Source organism: Podarcis pityusensis (genome assembly GCF_964106645.2).
Source record: "Podarcis pityusensis genome assembly, chromosome: 6".
NCBI lineage: Eukaryota > Metazoa > Chordata > Lepidosauria > Squamata > Lacertidae > Podarcis > Podarcis pityusensis.
The window spans coordinates 83,945,013-83,966,016 of record NC_138030.1 but is presented as its reverse complement, the minus strand read 5'-3'; the positions used below and the strand labels follow the sequence as shown (position 1 = coordinate 83,966,016).

The 21,004-nt window shown below is 41.5% G+C and overlaps 1 protein-coding gene across 2 annotated transcripts in view; it reads right to left on the bottom strand.

Moving 5' to 3' along the window:
• Positions 1-21,004, bottom strand: part of KIFAP3 (kinesin associated protein 3) — an 81,027-nt gene that overhangs the window by 40,150 nt on the left and 19,873 nt on the right. For both annotated transcript variants that reach the window (XM_081012128.1, XM_081012127.1), the window contains exons 7-11: positions 18,950-19,074; positions 17,993-18,091; positions 15,773-15,951; positions 13,747-13,909; positions 5,057-5,157 (exon numbers count right to left, since the gene is read on the bottom strand). In XM_081012128.1, coding sequence (XP_080868254.1) covers positions 5,057-5,157; positions 13,747-13,909; positions 15,773-15,951; positions 17,993-18,091; positions 18,950-19,074 — 667 coding nt within the window. The remainder of the gene's footprint in view (positions 1-5,056; positions 5,158-13,746; positions 13,910-15,772; positions 15,952-17,992; positions 18,092-18,949; positions 19,075-21,004) is intronic.

The following is a 21,004-nucleotide window of genomic DNA, read 5'->3' as shown; positions in this document are numbered from 1 at the left end:
TAATGCGCTCCTAATGAGATCATTGAGGCTGCGACTCATTGATTAATATGGATAATTAAGGGCTTTTGCAAAGATACATAAAAGGAGGGTTTTTAATCTTCCCAGCCAAAGGACTGATTTTATCTTTATCAAAATGCCTTAAAGATAAAACACTCTGACCTTAACTGACCTTCCGTCTGCTGCCATATACTGTTGTTTCTTTCTGTACAAAGTGACAACAATTATTTATTTATTCCTACATTTATCTCCCACCTGCCCTCCAAGGAGCTCAGGCAATGTACAAACTTGTACATTACTCCATTGTATGCTTATAACAACTCTGTGAGATAGTTAAGCTGACTGGCCCAAGGTCAACCAATGAGCTTCATGGCTGAGGAGGGTTTGAACCCTGATCTTCCAGGTCCTGGTCCAATACTATACCAACCTACCTCTCCATTTCCTTGGTGAAACCTTTGGTTCATGTTCACATTCTACTGCAACTTTCTCTACCCTAGCCTTTCATTGTCACATCTCCGCCCTCTTACCTTGATTGAGCCAGAATTTTACCACAAGAAACATTCACATCTCTCAATAGTTCACATTGTGTGACACTCCTTAAGATTTCTACACTAGCTTCAATCCAGTCTCCTATCTGTTATAGGAATTCTAAGGTCTCAAATATAGAATAAACATATATAGAATAAACATTGATAATTACACAAGGTAAAACACACAAACATATACTTTATAACCCACATGTCTAAAATAGTACAGAAGAGCAACCCAAAAGCCATCTTGGTTCTTCTAAAGACTCTCAATATTTCCTCTGCCTCTTTAATCCCCCTTGCCTGAGAAAATGCAGGCAGATAGCAGTCAGGGGGAGTTCCTGAAGGGATTCCTCTCCTATATCAATGAACCTTCCTGTTATTGATCACTATTTGCCCAGATGCTCTGCACTGAGGGATGTCTGACTGGCATCCCAATTGTCTTATCAAATGCTAATGTTTTGTATAAACTGTGTCTGGAACTATGTTGTTTTGTTTTTGTTTAGTCGAGTCCGACTCTTTGTGACCCCATGGACCAGAGCACGCCAGGCAGGCAGCTTGGTCAAACTCATGCTGGTAGCTTCGAGAACACTGTCCCACCACCTCGTCCTCTGCCATCCCCTTCTCCTTGTGCCCTCCATCTTTCCCAACATCATGGTCTTTTCCAGGGAGTCTTCTCTTCTCATGAGGTGGCCAAAGTATTGGAGCCTCAGCTTCAGGATCTGTCCTTCCAGTGAGCACTCAAGGCTGATTTCCTTAAGAATCTGGAACTATGTAAAACTTGCTAAATCCTCAGGAATATCACACCTTGGCCTGCCTGAGACACAGTAACCCCACCTTATGTGTGATGTAATTTCTGACGGTTCGTAGAGGGGATGAAAAACCCTTAAAAGAGATGTTTTTTATTGGTTCTGGGTCTCTCTTGCCTCCTTGCAAGGAGGGGAGGGAACTCTGTTGCAACAGAAAAACAAAGATCAGCCTTGCTTTCACTGCATCCTGCCTCCATCCATTCATCTCTGACGGAACATGGACTTAGGGGACTCAGCTGGGCAGCAAAGGCCAACCACCCCTATTTTTTTATATCAGATTCAACACATATCTTTTGTTTTTACCTCTGGCATCCTCAGTAGCCCTGTCCCCCCCCCTTTTGCCCCTGCAGGTCTGCCATCCTCAACTGCTGGTAGGACTTTGGAACACCCATGGGAACAGATCCAAACCATATATTAAGGCACATTCAATGCACACTGAAATGCACACATAGCTCCCCCCACCCAACAATGTAGTTTTTATGGGATGGGAATTGCAGTTCTGGGCGGGGAAACTATAGTGTTATGTACTGAAGTTCTCACCCTGGGCCAGCAGGGGGATACTGTAGATAGTTATGCAAATGAAGGATCGAAAGTGACGTTCAGTGATTGGCTAGTTTTAGAAAGTTGCTACAGTAACGTTGTACTGGAGCTCTATATAAGCAGGCTGACTGAGCCCTGCAGTTCTGTTCTGTTCTGGCCTCTGAAGAATCGCAGTGTTGTCTGATATGTTCACCCACAATTTAACATATAGTTCCCAAGATTTGGCTGGGGGTGGGTGTCACATGCTTTGAATGTATGGTGCAGACCTGCCCTCAAGTCTTTTCTTCCTTACTATTCCACATGCCTGGAATACTCCTTCAGTATGCCTAGAAGTCTCTTAGAGTACAACACCTTATGATTTTTATTTTATTTTATTTTAAGCATTTATAGACTGCTTTTCAGCTACACAATTGCCAGAGCAGTTTAACAAATGTGACCTCGTACTGCAGCAATGAAGAGAAAGATAATGTTATAAAGAACTGCAACAGAAGAGAGTTTAAGAAGTCAGAAAAACCTTTCTGTAGCAGCAAATTTCACAGTTTAACAACGTACTGTGTGAAGGAGGACTTCCTTTTACCTGTCCTGATGCTTGGTTTTCATATCAAGAATGGGGAATGCTACAGAGCAGGAATTAAACATCTGCAAAGGATGTATCTGAAGAAGTGTGCATGCACACGAAAGCTTATACCTAAAACTACTCAGTTGGTCTCTAAGGTACTACTTTATAATTTTTAAATTCTCCTGGAAGGATTCTTTTAAAGACTTTCTTAGATCATATAACTTTTTTGAAGACTTGATTCTTTTAAGGGAGGTTTTAGGTTTCTAAAAAAAGTCTTTTTAACTATCTTTTTAAAGAATTGTTTTAACTTATTTTGACCTACTTGAATCTGCAAAGGACTTAATCTAAAAATGCAAAAGGGGATCCTCCAACTAAGTAATACGCAGTGCAGACCCACTGAATTAAATGATTTCACCTGTAGTCTGTCTGTAAATTATGTATTGTATTTAGAAGATAAAATTGTCCTCTCTTAATTAAATGAAAAATGAATTGAAGTTAAAGTGTGCTGCCAGCGCTGAACTGCATTCCTGTAGAAAGAGAGGGAAGTCCTGTAATTTTATCTAAACTAGTTCAAGTTTTTAGAATAATCCTTTGGTACGAGCTCCATGTTTCCCATTATGTCTTCATTTAATTTGATTGCTACTCATGCCACTTCAAAGGAGAGTGTAATTGCTGCCAAATAGGAAATATTAAAATTAAATTTGTTCTGCTTTTACTATGTCCATTGTCATCTTTTCTTCATTTAGCAGGAAAGCAGTAAAAGGGCTGCAGCGTGTGCAATGAAGAGGCAGTAGTTTTCAATCAGACAAGTCCCATATTGAGTATCAGATACCACAGCCCAGGACTAAAATCACTGTGTCTAGACTCTCTGGCACCTGACTTCACTTATTTACCAGTGACCAGAGGCCAACCCCCACAGCTTTCCGTTCATACACCTCAGTCCAGCCCTCTCCCTCTCCCCGGCTCAAACATCTTTGAATGATTATGCCAGAACTGCATGCCTCAAGAATCTCTCTTGACTGGCTACTCCCTCACTCTTAATGTTTGAAGTAATGCTCTGGTTTCTGAACTTCAGCAGATAATGGTGGACAAAAGCAAAGGGGGCTGTCAAGAGAGAACGTTTACCAGCATTAAGCTAAAAAGAAGCTTGCAGATCAAAGAGAGGCCCAACTGACAACTGTGATGGAAAAACATGTGGATAAGTAAGCTGCAGAGGAGTTTGCATACTGCTCTGTGGAAGAATATTGAATATCACGATGACATCACAGTACAACCATGCCCTTTGATTGGCCAGGCTATTACCTATAAATGCTTTCATAAACATCTGGATGGCATTTGCACCTATTTAAATAAAGCATGCACTGCTGGGGTCTAAACAAGAATGGACTGTTAATGCTCACTTTTAACTCTTACTACAATAGCACCCATTAACTCGGGCAAGGCATGAGAGCCTTCCAGTGATATTGCATTCCTTTCAGCCACTAAAAATGGTTTTTAAAAAGATAGCAACCCAATGAACCTACAGGTTGCAAACCGAAAACCCACAGAAGCGTCTAACTCACAAAAGTGAGTTGATTTGCAGTCCATGTAGCACTTTCGTATAACCTCCAGTTACAAGCCTGAGAATTCAAATTTATTCTTTTAAGACGTAAGTTCTCACAGCTGCATATGTATTTGGATGCCAAAAGACTAGCAGGATTACAAACAAATAGAACAGTAATCACAACTCTTTATTGCCCTAGAAAAATGCTGATTATGCAGACTTAACTTTTAAAAATTGAACGTAACCAGTTCGGAATATAAATACTAAAGGTAAGCAGTATCTCTGTAGTGACAAACAGTACAAAATCAGACTACTGAAGCTCTTCAGGAACTCATCAAGGCTGTTCGCTACCAGCTTTATCATTTGTCATGTCAAACCACTGGCGAGTGCAGCAAGAACCGACCTAGATATAACTATAGTCTAAGTAGGTTATGGGGTGTTTAATATCAATTTCAACATAGACAAAAGGCGCTCCAGAAAGCAGGACCCAAAGCATTAGGTCCAATTTACATGGGAAAGGATGTGGACTTTGGGAGAGCCAACATATCAAAATAAACTTATGAAGGAGATAAAAGAAGTCTAACTTAGGTGAACCCAGTTTGAAATACCATAAATATTCATTTTTCAGTAAAGTTACTAATGAATGGACTGAACCAAGGAGAGTAACCTGTTACCATTGATAAGTGAAAGCTCAAAAGTATAGAGATCCAAAACTACATAAATTGCCTGAAAACAACAGAAAATCCCAAGACCATACAAGAAAGATAGATTTCAAAACCTTCCTGCTCACTGAGATTTTTCTGAAGCAGCAGCAGCTTTTTGGAGTTACAATTTCTAAAAATGATCAGGAGCAGCACTGCAACAAAACAGAGGCGAAGCATTTGCCTGCCAAATCAATGGGCAAATCCTATCGCCTAGAAGAAAAATGGGTGGTTACCCCCCAAAAAAGCCATTGAAGAGCATTAGAAAGGGGGAAAATATTGTCACTTTTACTGTAATGTCCTTATGAATTCTGCTACAAAGAAACTGAGGAATAATCCAGTATGGGTGAAATGGCCATTTGAAAAGAAGACACACCTACCTGAGGAATGCAGTCTGTGTATGCAAACATCGATTTAAAGCGATCATCCATGCTTATATGGTAGAGAATACACATGGCCACTTGCTTATAATTTTCATTGGCTACGGAAAAAGAAATGGACAAAAAGGATAACCTAGATTAATTCATGATGTTTGAATTGGCATTAATGCACATTTAACCAGGTTTTTAAAGACTTTTCAAAGTTTGCCATTTCAGAGACAAGCATTTGTACTATTCTACTGTTACTGCCCTTTAAAAATAAAAAAGGAACAAAGAAAACATTTTGAAGTAAATGCAACACCAGGCACAATCAAAGCAAGAACCATTTTGGATACACCTTGATAGACACTGAGCCAATTGTTGTGTCTCCTGATTTATTCTTCATGCCCCCAAGTATTCCTCTCTTAGTATTAGGTTCTAATACTTCAGGATGTCAGGCGACCAGGTCTCTTCACTCCCACTGTTCCCCTGTCTTTGCCATTTCCTGCCCATCCCAACCCTTTCAACTCAGTAAGCTAAGGATAAGCTTAGTGTTACAGAGCTGCCATTTACCATGGGAATTCTCATAGTTGATTCTGTAGATTCAACAAAGAACTGGGGGATGAAGGCTTTTAGAGTAGAGGTAGGCAGCTCGCTCCATATCAAAGATCTAATCAAAAATAGATTTAGCACAGTCTAGCTGCAATATGTTCTGGATTTTTCCTATGGAAATCAATGGAATTGAAAAGTACTTAATTTTAGATTAATCATGCCCACTGTGTTCTGAAGATAAGAGAGCATTGCTCTATTATAGGGGCAATTAACAATATGCACACTCCTTTTACCAATATGCATATCCCTTTTATGCATACCATTTAAAGAAAATTTCCTTAGTTCTGTAATGGTTCCGTGGTGAAGAGCAAGAGGGAACTGGCAAGGGAATCTGTAAAGATCCTATTGCAAGTCCAATCTAAGTTCAAAGTGCTTAGAAATGCACACTCACTCCTTCCACAAAATCATGTGGCAAATCCTTATCTTGCCCCACCACCAGTAAAAAAATAAAAAAATAAAGCAGGGGGATGATATACTAAGCTATATTGCTATGTGCAATAAGTACTACAGCATCAACACCTCCTGCAAACCTAGTGTGAAAAGGAGGCTATTTCAGTTGTACAGCCTACATCTTTTCCCACTCTAACCTTGTCCCAGAACTTGAGGAATACATACACCCTGCCATTCCTGTTGCAGGTCTGTGTCCTCTAATATAAATCATGGGCATGTTCCATATAACAGACAATGTTGATTTCCCCCCCCTTTGCCAATCTCAATTTGAAAGTGAGTTTCTCAACCACTGCAATATGCTAGAAGCAGTTGGTTGCTAAAAGCATGGGAAAATCAAGAAAAAGGTTATGGGATTGGCAGCTCTCTGGCTTGTTATGCAGTTGGTCAAGTAGACCAAGACATTATGGGTGGTCAGCACTCATTTTGTACTAACAATGTTCAGAGGGTACGAATAACTGTCACAGCAATTCTATCACAAGGAGTTTTGATGGCATTGTACATCTGCCAATTATTTGCGCTATGAGTGGATAAAGTTGGAAGGCAGATAGGCAAAGGGAAGGGAGAAGCACAGCACACCAGATTGACCCAATTTAAGCACAAGATTACATGATGTTTCATAGGGAAAGTCGTAGCAAGGCAACAATTCAGATATAAACACAAATGCCAATTCTATGCAAGGTTTTTAAAAGACAAGGATAAAAATAGTCATATGATGCCTTGCAGAAAGACAAGCTGTTTAAAAACAACAGCATTTAATGACTAATAGTGGGTTGGCCAAAACACTTAAGGACAGCTCTAGCAACTAACAGCCTGGACATTATGTATTATGGTAATAAGGTTAAATAATGATGAGCTCACTGGCCAATAAACTGGGTGGTCAGAAATACTTTGAATTTATTCCCACAGGAATTTATCATTGATTAATCAAATCATTATTCCAAAGTGTTATTCAATTGTCCTTTGCATTTATACTACCATTCCAGAACACTTGGTCATTCCCAGCTGAAGGCTGTTAATGCTCAACAACCCAGTCATTAGCAGCAATAACTGGTTTTTCTGTGGAAATTATTGCCATTATAAAATATACTCAGTGGTTTATAGAAATAATACCGTTAAATTTGCAGCTGCAGTTCATCTGGAACAGCTGGGGTGGAAAAATATTGTGTCCCTTGGGCTGTTTTCACAACAAGTTTTCAACAAATTAAAAGCTCCAACTACACATATGATGAATCCAAAGTTCAAAATTATTTTAAGCTTTTGAACATTAAGCAAGCCATGTCACAGCAATTATGGACCAAAACTACTCTACTCTGCTCATTAGTACACAATCCCTAACCATGCTAGGGCAGCAATGCAACACTGAGGTTTAATCCTCTCTCTACATTTTGTGACTCATTAGAACCAATCTGACACATCTGCGCTAAAGAATATGTGCACATCACTACAGTGGTACCTCTAGTTATGTACTTAATTCATTCCAGAGGTCCGTTCTTAACCTGAAGCACCACCTTGGCTAATGGGGCCTCCCGCTGCCGGAGCACGAATTCTGTTCTCATCCTGAAGCAAAGTTCTTAACCCGAGGTACTATTTCTGCGTTAGCGGAGTCTGTAACCTGAAGCGTATGTAACCTGAAGCGTATGTAACCCGAGGTACCACTGTACATGAAATCCCAACATATATGCCTTCCTTTGCAATATCATCATATCACCTTTGCCTGCTCCCGCACAGAACAAGACAATGCCTGTACCCTATTGAGTTTATTTTTCCACTTTTTGTTTTGTTTCCCACATGTAATAATTTTTAGATTAACAGAGGAATTCCGCAAAAAAAGTCATACTGGCCAAGAGGCAATATGGTGGAAGTCCTACTATGCCGATGGAACACAAAATATGCTGCCACCATGGCAGATAGGTCAATGGAAAACTTCATCAGTGTAGCAGTTCTGCTGGCAAAAGTATGCCATTGAAAACACCTAAAAGTGGGACAGGCTGGGAAACAACACAGGGAGGCACACACATATGCTATACCCCTCCAGACCATGAGCACATCCCTGTCAATGGGGCAACTTTACACCAGCCCTGAAACTGAGACAAGGAACTTCCCTCTCGCTGACTGCATGACAAAGCATAAGATATGGTGGAATTAACCAGCAGAATTCTGCACCAGCTGGAGTTTCTGAACCGTCTTCAGAGGTAGCGCTATGTATAATGTGTTGCAGTAATCCAGCCTAGCTGTTACCAGAGCCAAGAAAACAGAAATTAAGATACCCCTGTCCAAAAAGGGGTGCAGCTGGACCACCAGAAGATGATGGAAGGCAATCCACAACACTGACGCCACCTGAGCCTCAAGCGACACCAAGAGATCAAGAGTACCCACAAGCTGCATACCTGCTCCTTCGGGGGCAATTGTAATCCCATCGAGAGCAGGCAACCTCTCATCCATCACTCCACTAACAGTGCCTAGGTCAGGCATAGGCAAACTCGGCCCTCCAGATGTTTTGGGACTACAACTCCCATGATCCCTAGCTAGCAGGACCAGCGGTCAGGAATGATGGGAACTGTAGTCTCACAAACATCTGGAGGGCCGAGTTTGCCTATGCCTGGCCTAGGTCTTATCTGGATTGAGTTTCAGTTTGTTGGCTCTCGTCCTCATTACTGAGGTAATACCATGGTCGAGTTCATCCCTGCCTCACCTGCAGCTGTAAAGAAGTAGAGTTGTGTGTCATCACTCCAGATAACCTCACACAGTGGTTTCATGTAGATGTTAAACAGCACAGGGAATAAAATTAAACCCTGAGGAACCCCACAATGAAGGCTCCATGGGGCCCCAAGCATCACTCTCTGGAAATGGCCATCCAAGTAGCACTAGAACCAAATCCTGCAATATGGGTGACCTTCCCTTCAAAAACAGGCAAATCTGCACTTTGTAATCCCACCCACCCTTGAATGACGTGATCTAGCACTGTTGAGACTTCAGTGCAAGCATAGCCTAGGGCCCTAGGATCTCTTCTTCCATAGTGCCTTCTATCTAGACAACTCTAGACCTACATGGATTATGGAGGCAACATGTTTTTCCAAGACAAGCATGCTGCAAATAGCACAAAACCCACCTTCTGAATAAATCTCTGAATAATTACTGTTTTCCCAAGACCAATCCCTTTCATTCTTAATATGATTCAGCTAGTTACTGCTAGAAAGAAAAGGACACCTTAGGCAATGTTCACACACAAGATATTGAAACCAGCTGTGGTAGGACTGCCATAGGAATAAAGGTTTCCTCATTTAATTGGGAAAACAGGAGGAAGCATAACATTTTACTACCATGAATAACTTCAAGCAATCCTGATAAGAGACTTTGCTGTGCTCTCAGGGCAGGACATGTGCTTTCTGTTACGATCTGCCACATCTAACCCCAATTGTTTGCTCACTTAATCGGGTTGGAAAATGTATGTTTCTTTATAGGATAAATTAGGCTTATTAAAATTAGAACAACATTGCTGTAGCCAATAAGAAGGTCCTTTCTCAAACAAATGTGTGAAACTGCATATTAAATTCATTATGAAAAGGCCAAGCCAGGGCATAAAGGAAAAGTTGGTTTAAAATTTCTTGGAAATAAATGTTCATAAAAATAATGGAACCTTTATTAAAAAAAAGAAAAAAGACCATAGCTCTGGTAGACAAAGAAGGCATACAACTTTTTAAAAGCTGAAAATAAAACTGAACACAATAGCAGCATATAATACGACAAGACATGTGTAAAGACATAAAAACAAAGTTTATTTGCAGTTGTTTTTGACTATCAATTAAACTTTGTGAACAAGTTAAGCTTGAAGGGCAGATGGGCAACCTGGGAAAGTAGCCCAACTAAGAGAAGGAAAACTCTGGTCCTAAACCACCGCAGCCTTGCGGCTACACTCATACATGAGAAAGGCTTCGGTTGTAAACCCCACGGAAAAATGCCTTGCAATACATCTTTGGGAGAACAAAAGGTTCAGGAGTAAACCCTACACAAATCTGGAGTGGAGTCCCTAAGGCTGTTGGATAGTGTCTTGTATGCCTCCTTCAGACAACTCCTGCCGCCAAGCTGGTGTCAAATGTATTGCTTTCCTTTTCTTTGGACCACAACAGCAAGGCAGGGGCATGTTTTGGGCAGCCCAGGACCTCTATACACACTACCCAGGTCTGCATCTAAGACGTCACTTCAGTGTTGCAAATACAGCAAAAGCACAGGAGGCAGCAGTTACAAGTTATAAGCACAACCTGATATGCCCAAACAGATATTTAGCACTTCAGCACTCCATGGACCTGTTTATCTCCAGATTTCAATATGATCATCTGTTTTGAGGTTCTAAATCACTATTTATTAAGGAAACAAATTGCAATACTTTCCTTCAGAGAAATCAGAAGTAGCAAACAGGTTTTGAAGACCAGGCCTTTTTCGGAAGAGGGTTTAGAAAAAACAAGACAGTCAAAGTTAAGGCCATTCAATTATGCCACAAATGTGAAACTAAGAAGGTGAGGTGGAGAATCATTTTGAAGTGGGATTGTACAAACATTTTCTCCTTCATTTTTTTTTACCAACAGCAGCACCCCTCATAGAACTGACTCAGGAGAAAGAACAAGGTATTGCAATCAAAAGAAGGTTAAAAAGCATTTACTAACTTAAAAAAGCATCTTGGTTAACATAGTTTTACAATGCCCCAATTCTGAGGAACAATTCACTTAATAGGCAGATGGCTCGAGTGACTTCAGAGACAGGCCTTATTACACTATATATGCCAGAAAGTTATTTCCTAGGGAAGCAAAAGCTGGATCTAGACACATCAAAGTAGTGTTTCAGTTAAATGCATCTCAAACTTTGTATGAGAAATCGGGTTAGCAAAAACAGAACTCCACAGCACCATCTGGTGTCATAGTTTTAGAATGCATAAAAGACACATATAAAGCGCTTTTTCTTTGCCAGTGCAGCTGAGTCCAAAGGTAAAGAATGAATGCCTGCCAATTAAGGGACCATAGCAGCAATGGGGAACCTCAGGCCTGTAGGGCTAATTAGGCCTCGTAGGGGTCCTAATTTGGCTGGGAAGGCCATTTCTTCCAAGTCACACCCACCTGCCCTAAACCCAACAGGCAGGCAATGATGCAGGAAGCAGGGACTGATAGGTGGACAACCCTCACTCACCTGTTAAAATGACCCACAGGGGTTGGGGGAGATCAGGATCCAGTCCACTGGCCAGCTCCCTAACCCTGGATTATAACACCACTCAAGCATAATTTATCAGGGCCCGGCACTAACTTGCAATAATCAATTCATTCTGCCACAATCTTCTTTATGTTCTGAAAGGTTGTCAAGAAAGGCCTTCCTGTCCTTTCAAAAGATGGATTGGTGCACTTAGATTGTTACAGTTCCTTTTGTTTACGCTTCCGATGACTGTCAGGCCACCTGATTCGTATAACAGTTAGTGGTTAATGGGACCTGTAGTCCATAACTTCTAGAGAGCAACCCACTAGCTCCCACTGCTATCTTGACAGTCCAGTGCTTTCCCCCCCTGGGGATACTCAAAGGTACGCAGTACCGGCACCTTCTTTCCCAAATGTTAAAAGTGTGGCACCTACTAGAACAACTTCCTGGTGAGTACGGACACAATTTTTCTATATAAAAAAGGCACCATGCAAAAAATCAAGAAACAAGAATGCAAAAATCCACCCCAAGTGTCTGTCTCTGTAGTATCCACAAGCGTGTTTCAAGCACACTGAGATCTCAACCTACTTTTTTTAGGCAGACCGACAGCTATTCCTCTTATTTTCAAACCAACACAAAGCAAGGTCATGCCAGGATTACAAAAGAATTATGAGGAAATATTTTGCTGCTCACATCTCTCTGGACAACGCTAAATGGAAACAGGCTCCCAAGGCTTGGGTTTTCAGCTGTTAAGGAAATAAAAAGCCATCTCTGTAGGATTTGCCTTGCCCAGCTTCAGAACAGACTGGGCAGAATTTGCAGCCAACAAAAGAAAAGTACAGCTAACTGATATGCATGCTAGAAGTTTTTGACGGAACTGGCTGACGGAAAGCAAGCTGGGTTCTGGAGACAAACAGGTTCATGGAGTGCTGAAGTGCTAAATATCTGTGTGGGCATATCAGCAGAAGTCTTTTGAGAACCTGTGATATGTGCTGCCTTGTCAATATACCAAAGAACTTTCAGCCACTTAAAGCAACTGTTATGATGATCATATCAAAAGCAGAATGCAAGCGAGGGTTCAGAATTATAAATATTATCCCCTTGCCAATAGGTAATTCAATATTACTACAAACAGTGACCTGTTTGAACTTCATCAGATTGGATGGCCCTCCAAAATACATCTTTTAGCTGGATGACTATGTAAAGTGATGATCTGGACAGAGAAATAAATATGCAGTCTTGTTATACTCCTGTACTAAAGAACTACACACAAATACATATTGAGAACAGTGTTAGAAACAGATATGAAAGCTAGGAGCCAAATGGCACCCTAAACCGAGGTTATGGGCACAACAATGGAATGTCTAGGCATGATTTTTTAATAATAAGAATACAAAGCTGAAAAAGAATGAACTGCAGCTAAAATATTATGTTCATTTTCCACATGGTCTAGTCCTTCCCCTGTCCACCCCCCTAATATTCTTCAGAGGGTCTCTTCTCCAGGCTTCAGAGAGTAGCTGGAAGTGGGGAGGCAAAAAAAGGACCTGCCTTTCCTTCTACTCTGCAGTTTTAATCTGAAATCTTAGGCGCAGTACTGTGCCCAGAGCTCAGAAACTGCTTGTGCTAGTGAAATTCCATGTCACAAAATGCGCCTAGAACAATGGGAGTTTTGAACACTGATTGAGAATATCCAGAACCTAATTTTGCAGATATGTCATGTTTAATACTACATCTAGAAGTGGCGCTCAACTTCATTTATTAATCATTACATAGAAGAAATAATTTCCAAGTGTGGACCTAATTCAAACTGGCTTATTACAGAGATATATGAATGAACTACAGTTTAGAGAGATACTTGTCTAAATTGAAGTGTGAATTTCTCTTTAAAAATACATTTTTGAATGCATGTTTGACCAATATACACATTTTTGAAAGCAATTTCCTCCAACCTAATGCATTTTTGTTTGTCCTTTTCATGAATGTATGCATTTTTATACACACTATTTTGTGTTCTCATTTTTTTATGCTGTGAACTTCTCTGTGATCTTTGGATAAAGGGCAGTATACAATTTTTAATAACAACAACAATAATAAATGTGTTTTTGTACAGATTGTTTGGTTGAAAAACATTATATAAAAATCAGAAAAGTACAAATTTTAGAGGCTATCTGTGTTCAAAAAGTGCATCTTAGATTGCTTCTCATTAAAAGGCAAACAAAACCAAATTTCTTCCCATTCCCCACATCTTATTTTCATTTCCCCCCTACCTTGAGAGCTTTAACTCAAATTATACCCTGAACTATGCTTGCTATATTCTGAATCAGCTTCATTTCAGGGGGGATGTTAGAGAATTGGTAATAATTAGGAGATCAGTAGCAAAAATATGTATTTCTCCAGAAAATATTTCACTAAGAAAATGCTTTCAGTAGCTCTAAGGTTAAAGTGAGTAGTGGAAAAAGACTAAAACCTACCCAACAATGCAGTGAGTTTTGGAAGAAGCCCAACTTGTACCATTTTATTTCTCAAGCCTGTGTCAAATGAAAGGTTCAGTAAGAGTCGAAGAGTAATGTTCAGCAAGTCTTCATGTTCACATGGTACCATTTTAACCAGTTTGTCAACAATATCCATTTCAACCTGTGTTAGAAGCATAGGAAAGTAAGAATTCTGAAAGCCTTCTTGCAAAGATTTCATAAAATGGAACAACAGTTAAAAGTTTAAGGCTTCCAAAGCATTTTCTCCTCAAATACAGTAATTTTTATTTTTCTAAAAAGAGGTCTGCTGAAGTTTCCTCATGAACAGCTTCTGGCTGAAGGTTACCAAAACATAAACAATACTTAAGTCAAAGTTCAGCAGTGCTTAGCATCTGGAAAGAGAACCTGTTCAAGTGATACTACAGGCTCAGAACTTTAGGAATGCAATTAAAGAATTAGTAAAAACTGGGGTGGAGGAGTGAGATGAAACAATTAACTATATGAAACTATAACTACCAAGACACTGTGTGTATTCTAGGCAGCAAAATGTTACCCTTTAACAGATGTATGAAGGTCATGTTCAACTGCATATCATTTTAAATGCCACAACGATTTAATTAATTCATTTTAAAAGCTATATTCCAAAGACTTATGAGCAGTATCATATCCCGATATCATGTTTTCTGCACAGAGGACAGAGCAAAGTGAGACATTTGATCATGACCGGCAGTAAACAAGAGTTCTCTTCTCAGCAGCATTTCTCTGATACATGTCAAGACTCTGTCTAGTTTTATGCAAAAGCATGCCTATTTCTTTAATCTAAGAAGCAAAACAGAAAGAAAACAATCAGAATGTCTTTGTCATCCCTTTTTAAATCAATGGGAGTCATAGAAGGGTACAGGCAAGAACTCAGTAACTGAATTCAAGGCATCTGTTGCAGAATTTTAAACATAATAATATCATAAAGTTCAGAATGTTGCAAAAAAAACCCCCAAAAACCAGAGTGTTTAAGCACAATGTCTCCTTCAATTCCAGTTGTGGATATTTTTGGTGCAGTATTTTTTATCTAGGTGGAACGAATGTGGCAGGGAGGGCGTCAAAAGGGTGTCTAGACGGTGCTCCCCATTAGGTGTGTAGGGCTCCGGAACTTAACCCCCATAAAAGAGGGGAGTTGCCTTTATTTAACTGCTGAAATAAATGATCGGAGTTGCAGTCAAACAACATCTGAAGGGGTATAGGCTCCCTATTGCTGGTCTTGAATAACCTAATAAAAAGGTAAAGGGACCCCTGACCATTAGGTCCAGTCGTGGCCGACTCTGGGGTTGAGCGCTCATCTCGCTCTATAGGCTGAGGGAGCCGGCGTTTGTCCGCAGCTTCCGGGTCATGTGGCCAGCATGACTAAGCCGCTTCTGGCGAACCAGAGCAGCACATGGAAACGCCGTTTACCTTCCACCGGAGAGTTCCCTATTTATCTACTTGCACTCTGACGTGCTTTCAAACTGCTAGGTGGGCAGGAGCAGGGACCGAGCAACGGGAGCTCACCCCGTCACGGGGATTTGAACCGCCGACCTTCTGATTGGCAAGTCCTAGGCTCTGTGGTTTAACCCACAGCGCCACTCGCGACCCTCTGAATAACCTAATATATTCAGATAAAAGGCATGCCTGCATACACCAAGTCAGCCATTTGTCCGTTGATCCCATAGAAATCTACTGTGATTGGCCATAGCATTTCAACATATCAGACAGAGACCTTTCCAAGCCCTGGAGTTGTGAGGGACTCCTATACATGAAAGACATGCACACTTCCAGTGAGCTTTTATCTTTCCCTGTGTGAGGTACATGAAGGTGCAAGTTCCCAGATACTTAGGCATTGTAAACTAATTGATCTAACGCCATACCAATTCAAGCAAACTGCAAATGCAGACCTAGGTACAAATGGAGAACAGGAAAGCAATGATGTTGCCTTTTGTTGATTAGCTTTCCATAGACAACTAACATGGTTTCAGCAAAATGGTAGAAGATTTACCATATCATTTTTGTTTTCCATGAAGATGCTGAGTTTCTTCAGAAATGACACAACCAGTATCAGCAGCTCAAAGTTATCCCGGTCCAGAGCTTTCACCAACATGTGGACAATGTTTTTGTTCCTCATCTTCAGCTCAGTACGAGTATCCTCCGCAAGGTTCAACAGCAGGTAAAGGGCAACTGGCACATTTGGGGGGTGGGGGGGGGGGAGAGAAATCACAATACTGAGAAACAAAAAATGTAGCGCTCATTCATTTCTAAGAATGTGAAATATTTCCAAGGATTTTGGATACTGCAAACATCTCCTGTGTATGGTTCAGTGAAATGAGAGCCACTTGAGCATAGTGTGTCCTCTTTGATGCTTAAGTGATTTCAACAACAAAAAGATGGAAGTAAGCTACTGTATATATTTCAAGTGTTTTAGTTTACTGGAAAAATGTAGCTTGGTCTTTTAAAAATAAACTCAAATATTTATACCAATTATCGTAACAATATTAGACATGGCTTGGCTCCTACCTAGGGTTGCCATATTCCCAAAAGTGAAAATCTGGACAAAGTTGTTGACCTTTCCCCCCCCCCCCCACCGGGGCACCACCTATCTCTTTACAGAATCATCAGTGAACCATATTTAAGCAGCACATTTACTGAGTGGTTGCTCAGAACTGTTTCCCTGGAGGTTCCAGAGGCAGAGAAACGCCTTTCAGTTGAGCTGGAATTTGATGGTTGGTCTTAAAGTTAAATGGGCTCTCTTTCTAAACCTGCTACCTACAGTAAGACATCTGAATAAAGGAAAACATTTCAAATAAATTAAAGGAGAAGGTTTAAGTTCATTCCACCATAAGCATAAATAATAATAAGCTATACCCAGGCAGTATTATTTGTTACACATCCCACTGAAATCAATGGACTCTACAACTCATAATGAAAGGCAAATTCTATTCTCCAGTTAAATTATATGAATGAACAAAGCGTTAAGAGATTTCATACACTATTGATGTGTAGTCTTATCTATACTTCAACCAAGTGCCACAAAAGATTATACATGCTTCCAAATTGTGTAATAACATCCAACCATATTTAGGCATTGTGCCCAGGGAAGGTCACTTCGGTATTGCTAACACAGTGGTTTGACTGTGCCAACAATATTTAGAAGAATATCGGGGTTCACATTTTCCTGTACTATTAATATCCATGATCTAGTATCAAATTTCCATAGAAAGTTTTATCTGTTCAATATATTCTATCCATTCAGCGCCTTTTCACTTCCAATACTGTACGCAAATTCTTAAACAAACGCTGGAAATTTCTCATTTTCTGATGGTCACTAGCTGATACCTAGTTGATCTTGGCAGTGTGCTAGGACCTTAGCTCTATGCAGGCCTCATGTAACCTGAAAGAAGGGGGCTGTTCTCAACAGATGAATTTGTACATAGAAATGATAGGCTGTTTAACGAAAAAGTATATTAAGCAGTTTACATAAGAGAGTCTAAAATGTTTATTTTAAAAATCAATAAAATAATCAAACTTTAAAAATAAATAAATGTAATTTATTTATAACAAATTTACATACTGCTATTTCCTTTTTAAAAAAATCAAAGCGGTTTATAATAATACATTTATTTATTTCAAAAAATCAACTAGCTATAGCAGAAAAATGTGTCCTTAATTGCCTGCATAGGCCTGTGGAATAGAAAGGTTTTCAGCAGGCATTTACATTTCCAATAAAAAGTGCCTGTGCAACCTCTACTGCAGGCATCCCCAACCTTTGCCCCTTCAGATGTTTTGGACTACAATTCCCATCATCCCTGACCACTGGTCCTGCTAGCTAGGGATCATGGGAGTTGTAGGCCAAACATCTGGAGGGCCGCATGTTGGGGGTGCCTGCTCTACTGGGTCAATGACACAGCTCTGTTTTTTGTTGTTACACATGGGCCTCACCAACTCTAGGAACAACCAATGACACTTCAGTAACAAAGTAACAAGTCTGGGTAAGCTTGCTGAAATGAAAATGTTTTTAACAGGTGTAAAAAAAAACACCACAGTTCAGCAAAGGTGCCCACCTGCTATTAATAGCTGCAAAACCAAAATAAGCTTCGCTGAAATAGCAGTTCTGAGTAGCCCAAATAGCTTCAGTGTTAAAAGGACATCAACAACCTTGGAGTCCTTGTCAACCATTTCCCTTAAGAACGGAGAAAGTAACTACTACATTAGGAATTTGTACCTCGAAGTAGCTGCTCTTGCTTGACAACAAGTCCCTGGTACTTTTTAAAGGTTTTTTCATATTCTTTTTTCAGGGTCTGATTATCAGGATCTTCATCAAGTGAACACTGGGAGTTAAGAATATGCTCAACACATCAGGAAAAAAAGAAAGAACAGAAACTCTTCAGTCATGAGTACAAGCAGTCTGATGCAATTCAAAGCTAGGATCTGACAACTTCTAGAAGTAAAGCAATCAGATTAAAGGTAAAGGTAAAGGGACCCCTGACCATTAGGTCCAGTCATGACCGACTCTGGGGTTGCGGCGCTCATCTCGCTTTATTGGCCGAGGGAGCCGGCGTACAGCTTCTGGGTCATGTGGCCAGCATGACTAAGCCGCTTCTGGCAAACCAGAGCAGCGCACGGAAACGCCATTTATGTTCCCGCCAGAGTGGTACCTATTTATCTACTTGCACTTTGACGTGCTTTTGAACTGCTAGGTTGGCAGGAGCAGGGACCGAGCAACGGGAGCTCACCCTGTTGCGGGGATTCGAACCGCTGACCTTCTGATCGGCAAGTCCTAGGCTCTGTGGTTTAACCCACAGCGCCACCCGTGTCCCAAAGCAATCAGATTAGTCTAAGGCAATTCGCTGTCTCATCCCTATAATGAACAGTGAGCTCATCCCATCGGTGTGCATCCTTATGTAGTCAAAATGACACTATCCAGTCTTAAAGAGAAGTAATAACTGGCCTGCAGAACTTTAGGGGAGGAACCATAAGAGAGGACCCCAAAATACTCCAATGGAGACTGAGCGTGCTTAGTGAACACACAGTAATGACTGGATTTTTTAAGGGAAGGAGGTTAACTGGCTGGAACTCTGAACAGAAGCACTAAATGCTACAACACTGTGTTGCAGTCCACTTGTCTACTACAGATAACAAAGCTAAGGTGAAGGCTAAGATAAAATTACAGAAAGGATATCGGCTTTCTTCTTCTTCGTGAGTTCTTCCTGCCACAGCTCATGCCTCTTCAATTCATGATCAATGATGTTCATGCAGAGAGCCCCAATCTTGTAGTGTGTGATAAGTCCATGAAACTGAGAAAAACTACATTATGAAAAATACCAATAAAAAAAAATCAGAGCAGGGTGACTGGCTTTGAAACAAAACTTCTATTGCCAGTCTAACACACACAAAAACAGATCAGTGATGTTGCAACAATAGAGAGGTTCTACTCTGTGCTTCAGCGTCCTCATTTTATATATATATATATATATATATATATATGTATGTGTGATGGGACGATGAGCTGCTTGTGTGTAAAATCCTAGTCCCTCAGAGTTTGGTCAAGTTTGCAAACCTCTGTCTGTAACGGAGCCCCTTAAACATGGCTCCGTCAGTCGCTGGCAGATTCCGACAGTGGTTGCTTTCGGAATCGCTTCCAACATAAAAGCTCCTTAACGGAAACACGTCTTCTGGACTCTCTGCGTGACAGTTTCCGGCGAGGAGTGGGTGTCCCTACAGGAGGTCCTGAAACCTCCCCACTGTTTTCGCTGGAAGTGTCTCTGAGCCATCCCTCCAGCTCCCTTTCCCTCAGCCCAGCTCCTCTCCCCCTACTGGTTCCCTCTTCAGCTGCTGAGTCTCTCCCAACCTGTGTGAGCCCTTTCACTTCCCTTCCTTCCGATGGCAGTTCCCTGACATCCACCTCCCCTCCAGGGCCCCCTTCATCCCCTCTCGCCCCCTCCTCTACGGGCGGTGAGGAGGCAAAACCCCGGAATGAACTTCCTTCATCTTCCGATGTCCCGAACACTTCTCTCCACCTGTTGCGGTTCCTGGTCTCGAAGTACTCCTCCTCCTCAGAGTCCATCTCCCCTTCCCCTTCCGATTCCGAGAATCCTTCCAACTCCTCCTCCTCATCGGTGGTCCCAAAGTATTCCCTCCGGAACCTCTCCACAGGCTGAGGTTTCCTTGGGAACCTTTGATGGAACGTTTCTATCAATACCTCGTCATTGATATCTTCTGCCATTACCCAAGTGTTTTCTGACTCCGGTTCTCCTTCCCACGCTACCAAATACTCCACCTGATCCCCCTTCCATCTGGCGTCGAGGATTTCTGCCACATGGCTGCTGCATTCCCTTTCTTCTATGACCGGTCCCCGAGTGGCCATCCCTTCTCGTCCCCCCTCATACGGTGACAGTAACGACCTGTGAAATACTGGGTGCAGTTTCATGTGGTTGGGTAACCGGAGCCTGAAAGCCACTGGGTTGACCTGTTGAATGACCTCAAAGGGACCCAATCTCCTGGGTCTTAATTTCTTACAACCTCCTTTGAACGGCAACCCTTGGGTTGACAGCCACACCCTATCTCCCACCCTTATGGTTTCACCTTCCCTTCGGTTCTTGTCTGCCTGCCTCTTGTATTCTTCCTTCGCCCTTTCTAAGTTGAGTTGGAGCTGACGATGGATTGCTTCCATTTCTTCTACAAAATGCTCGGCTGCCGGGACACCCCATCTCTCCCCTTCTCCCCCTGGGAAAGCCCTGGGATGACACCCATAATTAGCCAAGAAGGGGCTCATCCCTGTGGACACATTCTCGGCATTGTTGTAGGCAAATTCCGCCAGCGCCAACTTTTCTACCCAGTCATTCTCTCTGTCATTGACATAACACCTCAGGTATTGCTGGAGGACCCCGTTTGCTCTTTCCGCCTGCCCGTTGGTTTCAGGGTGCCGGGCAGTCGAAAAGTTGACCTCCACCTGCAGTAAGCTCATGAGCTTCCTCCAGAACCTGGAAGTAAATTGTTTTCCTCGGTCTGAGACCACCCTCAATGGCACCCCGTGCAACCTAAAAATGTGTTCTACAAATAACTTCGCTGTCTCTTCCGCCGTGACTGCATGCGAGCAGGCTACAAAGTGGCACATCTTTGTTAGTAGGTCTACCACCACCATGATGGCTGTTTTCCCCTTGGACTTCGGCAGATCAGTCATAAAATCTATCGACACTGCCTCCCAAGGTCGTTCTGGGGTTGGTAAGGGTTCTAA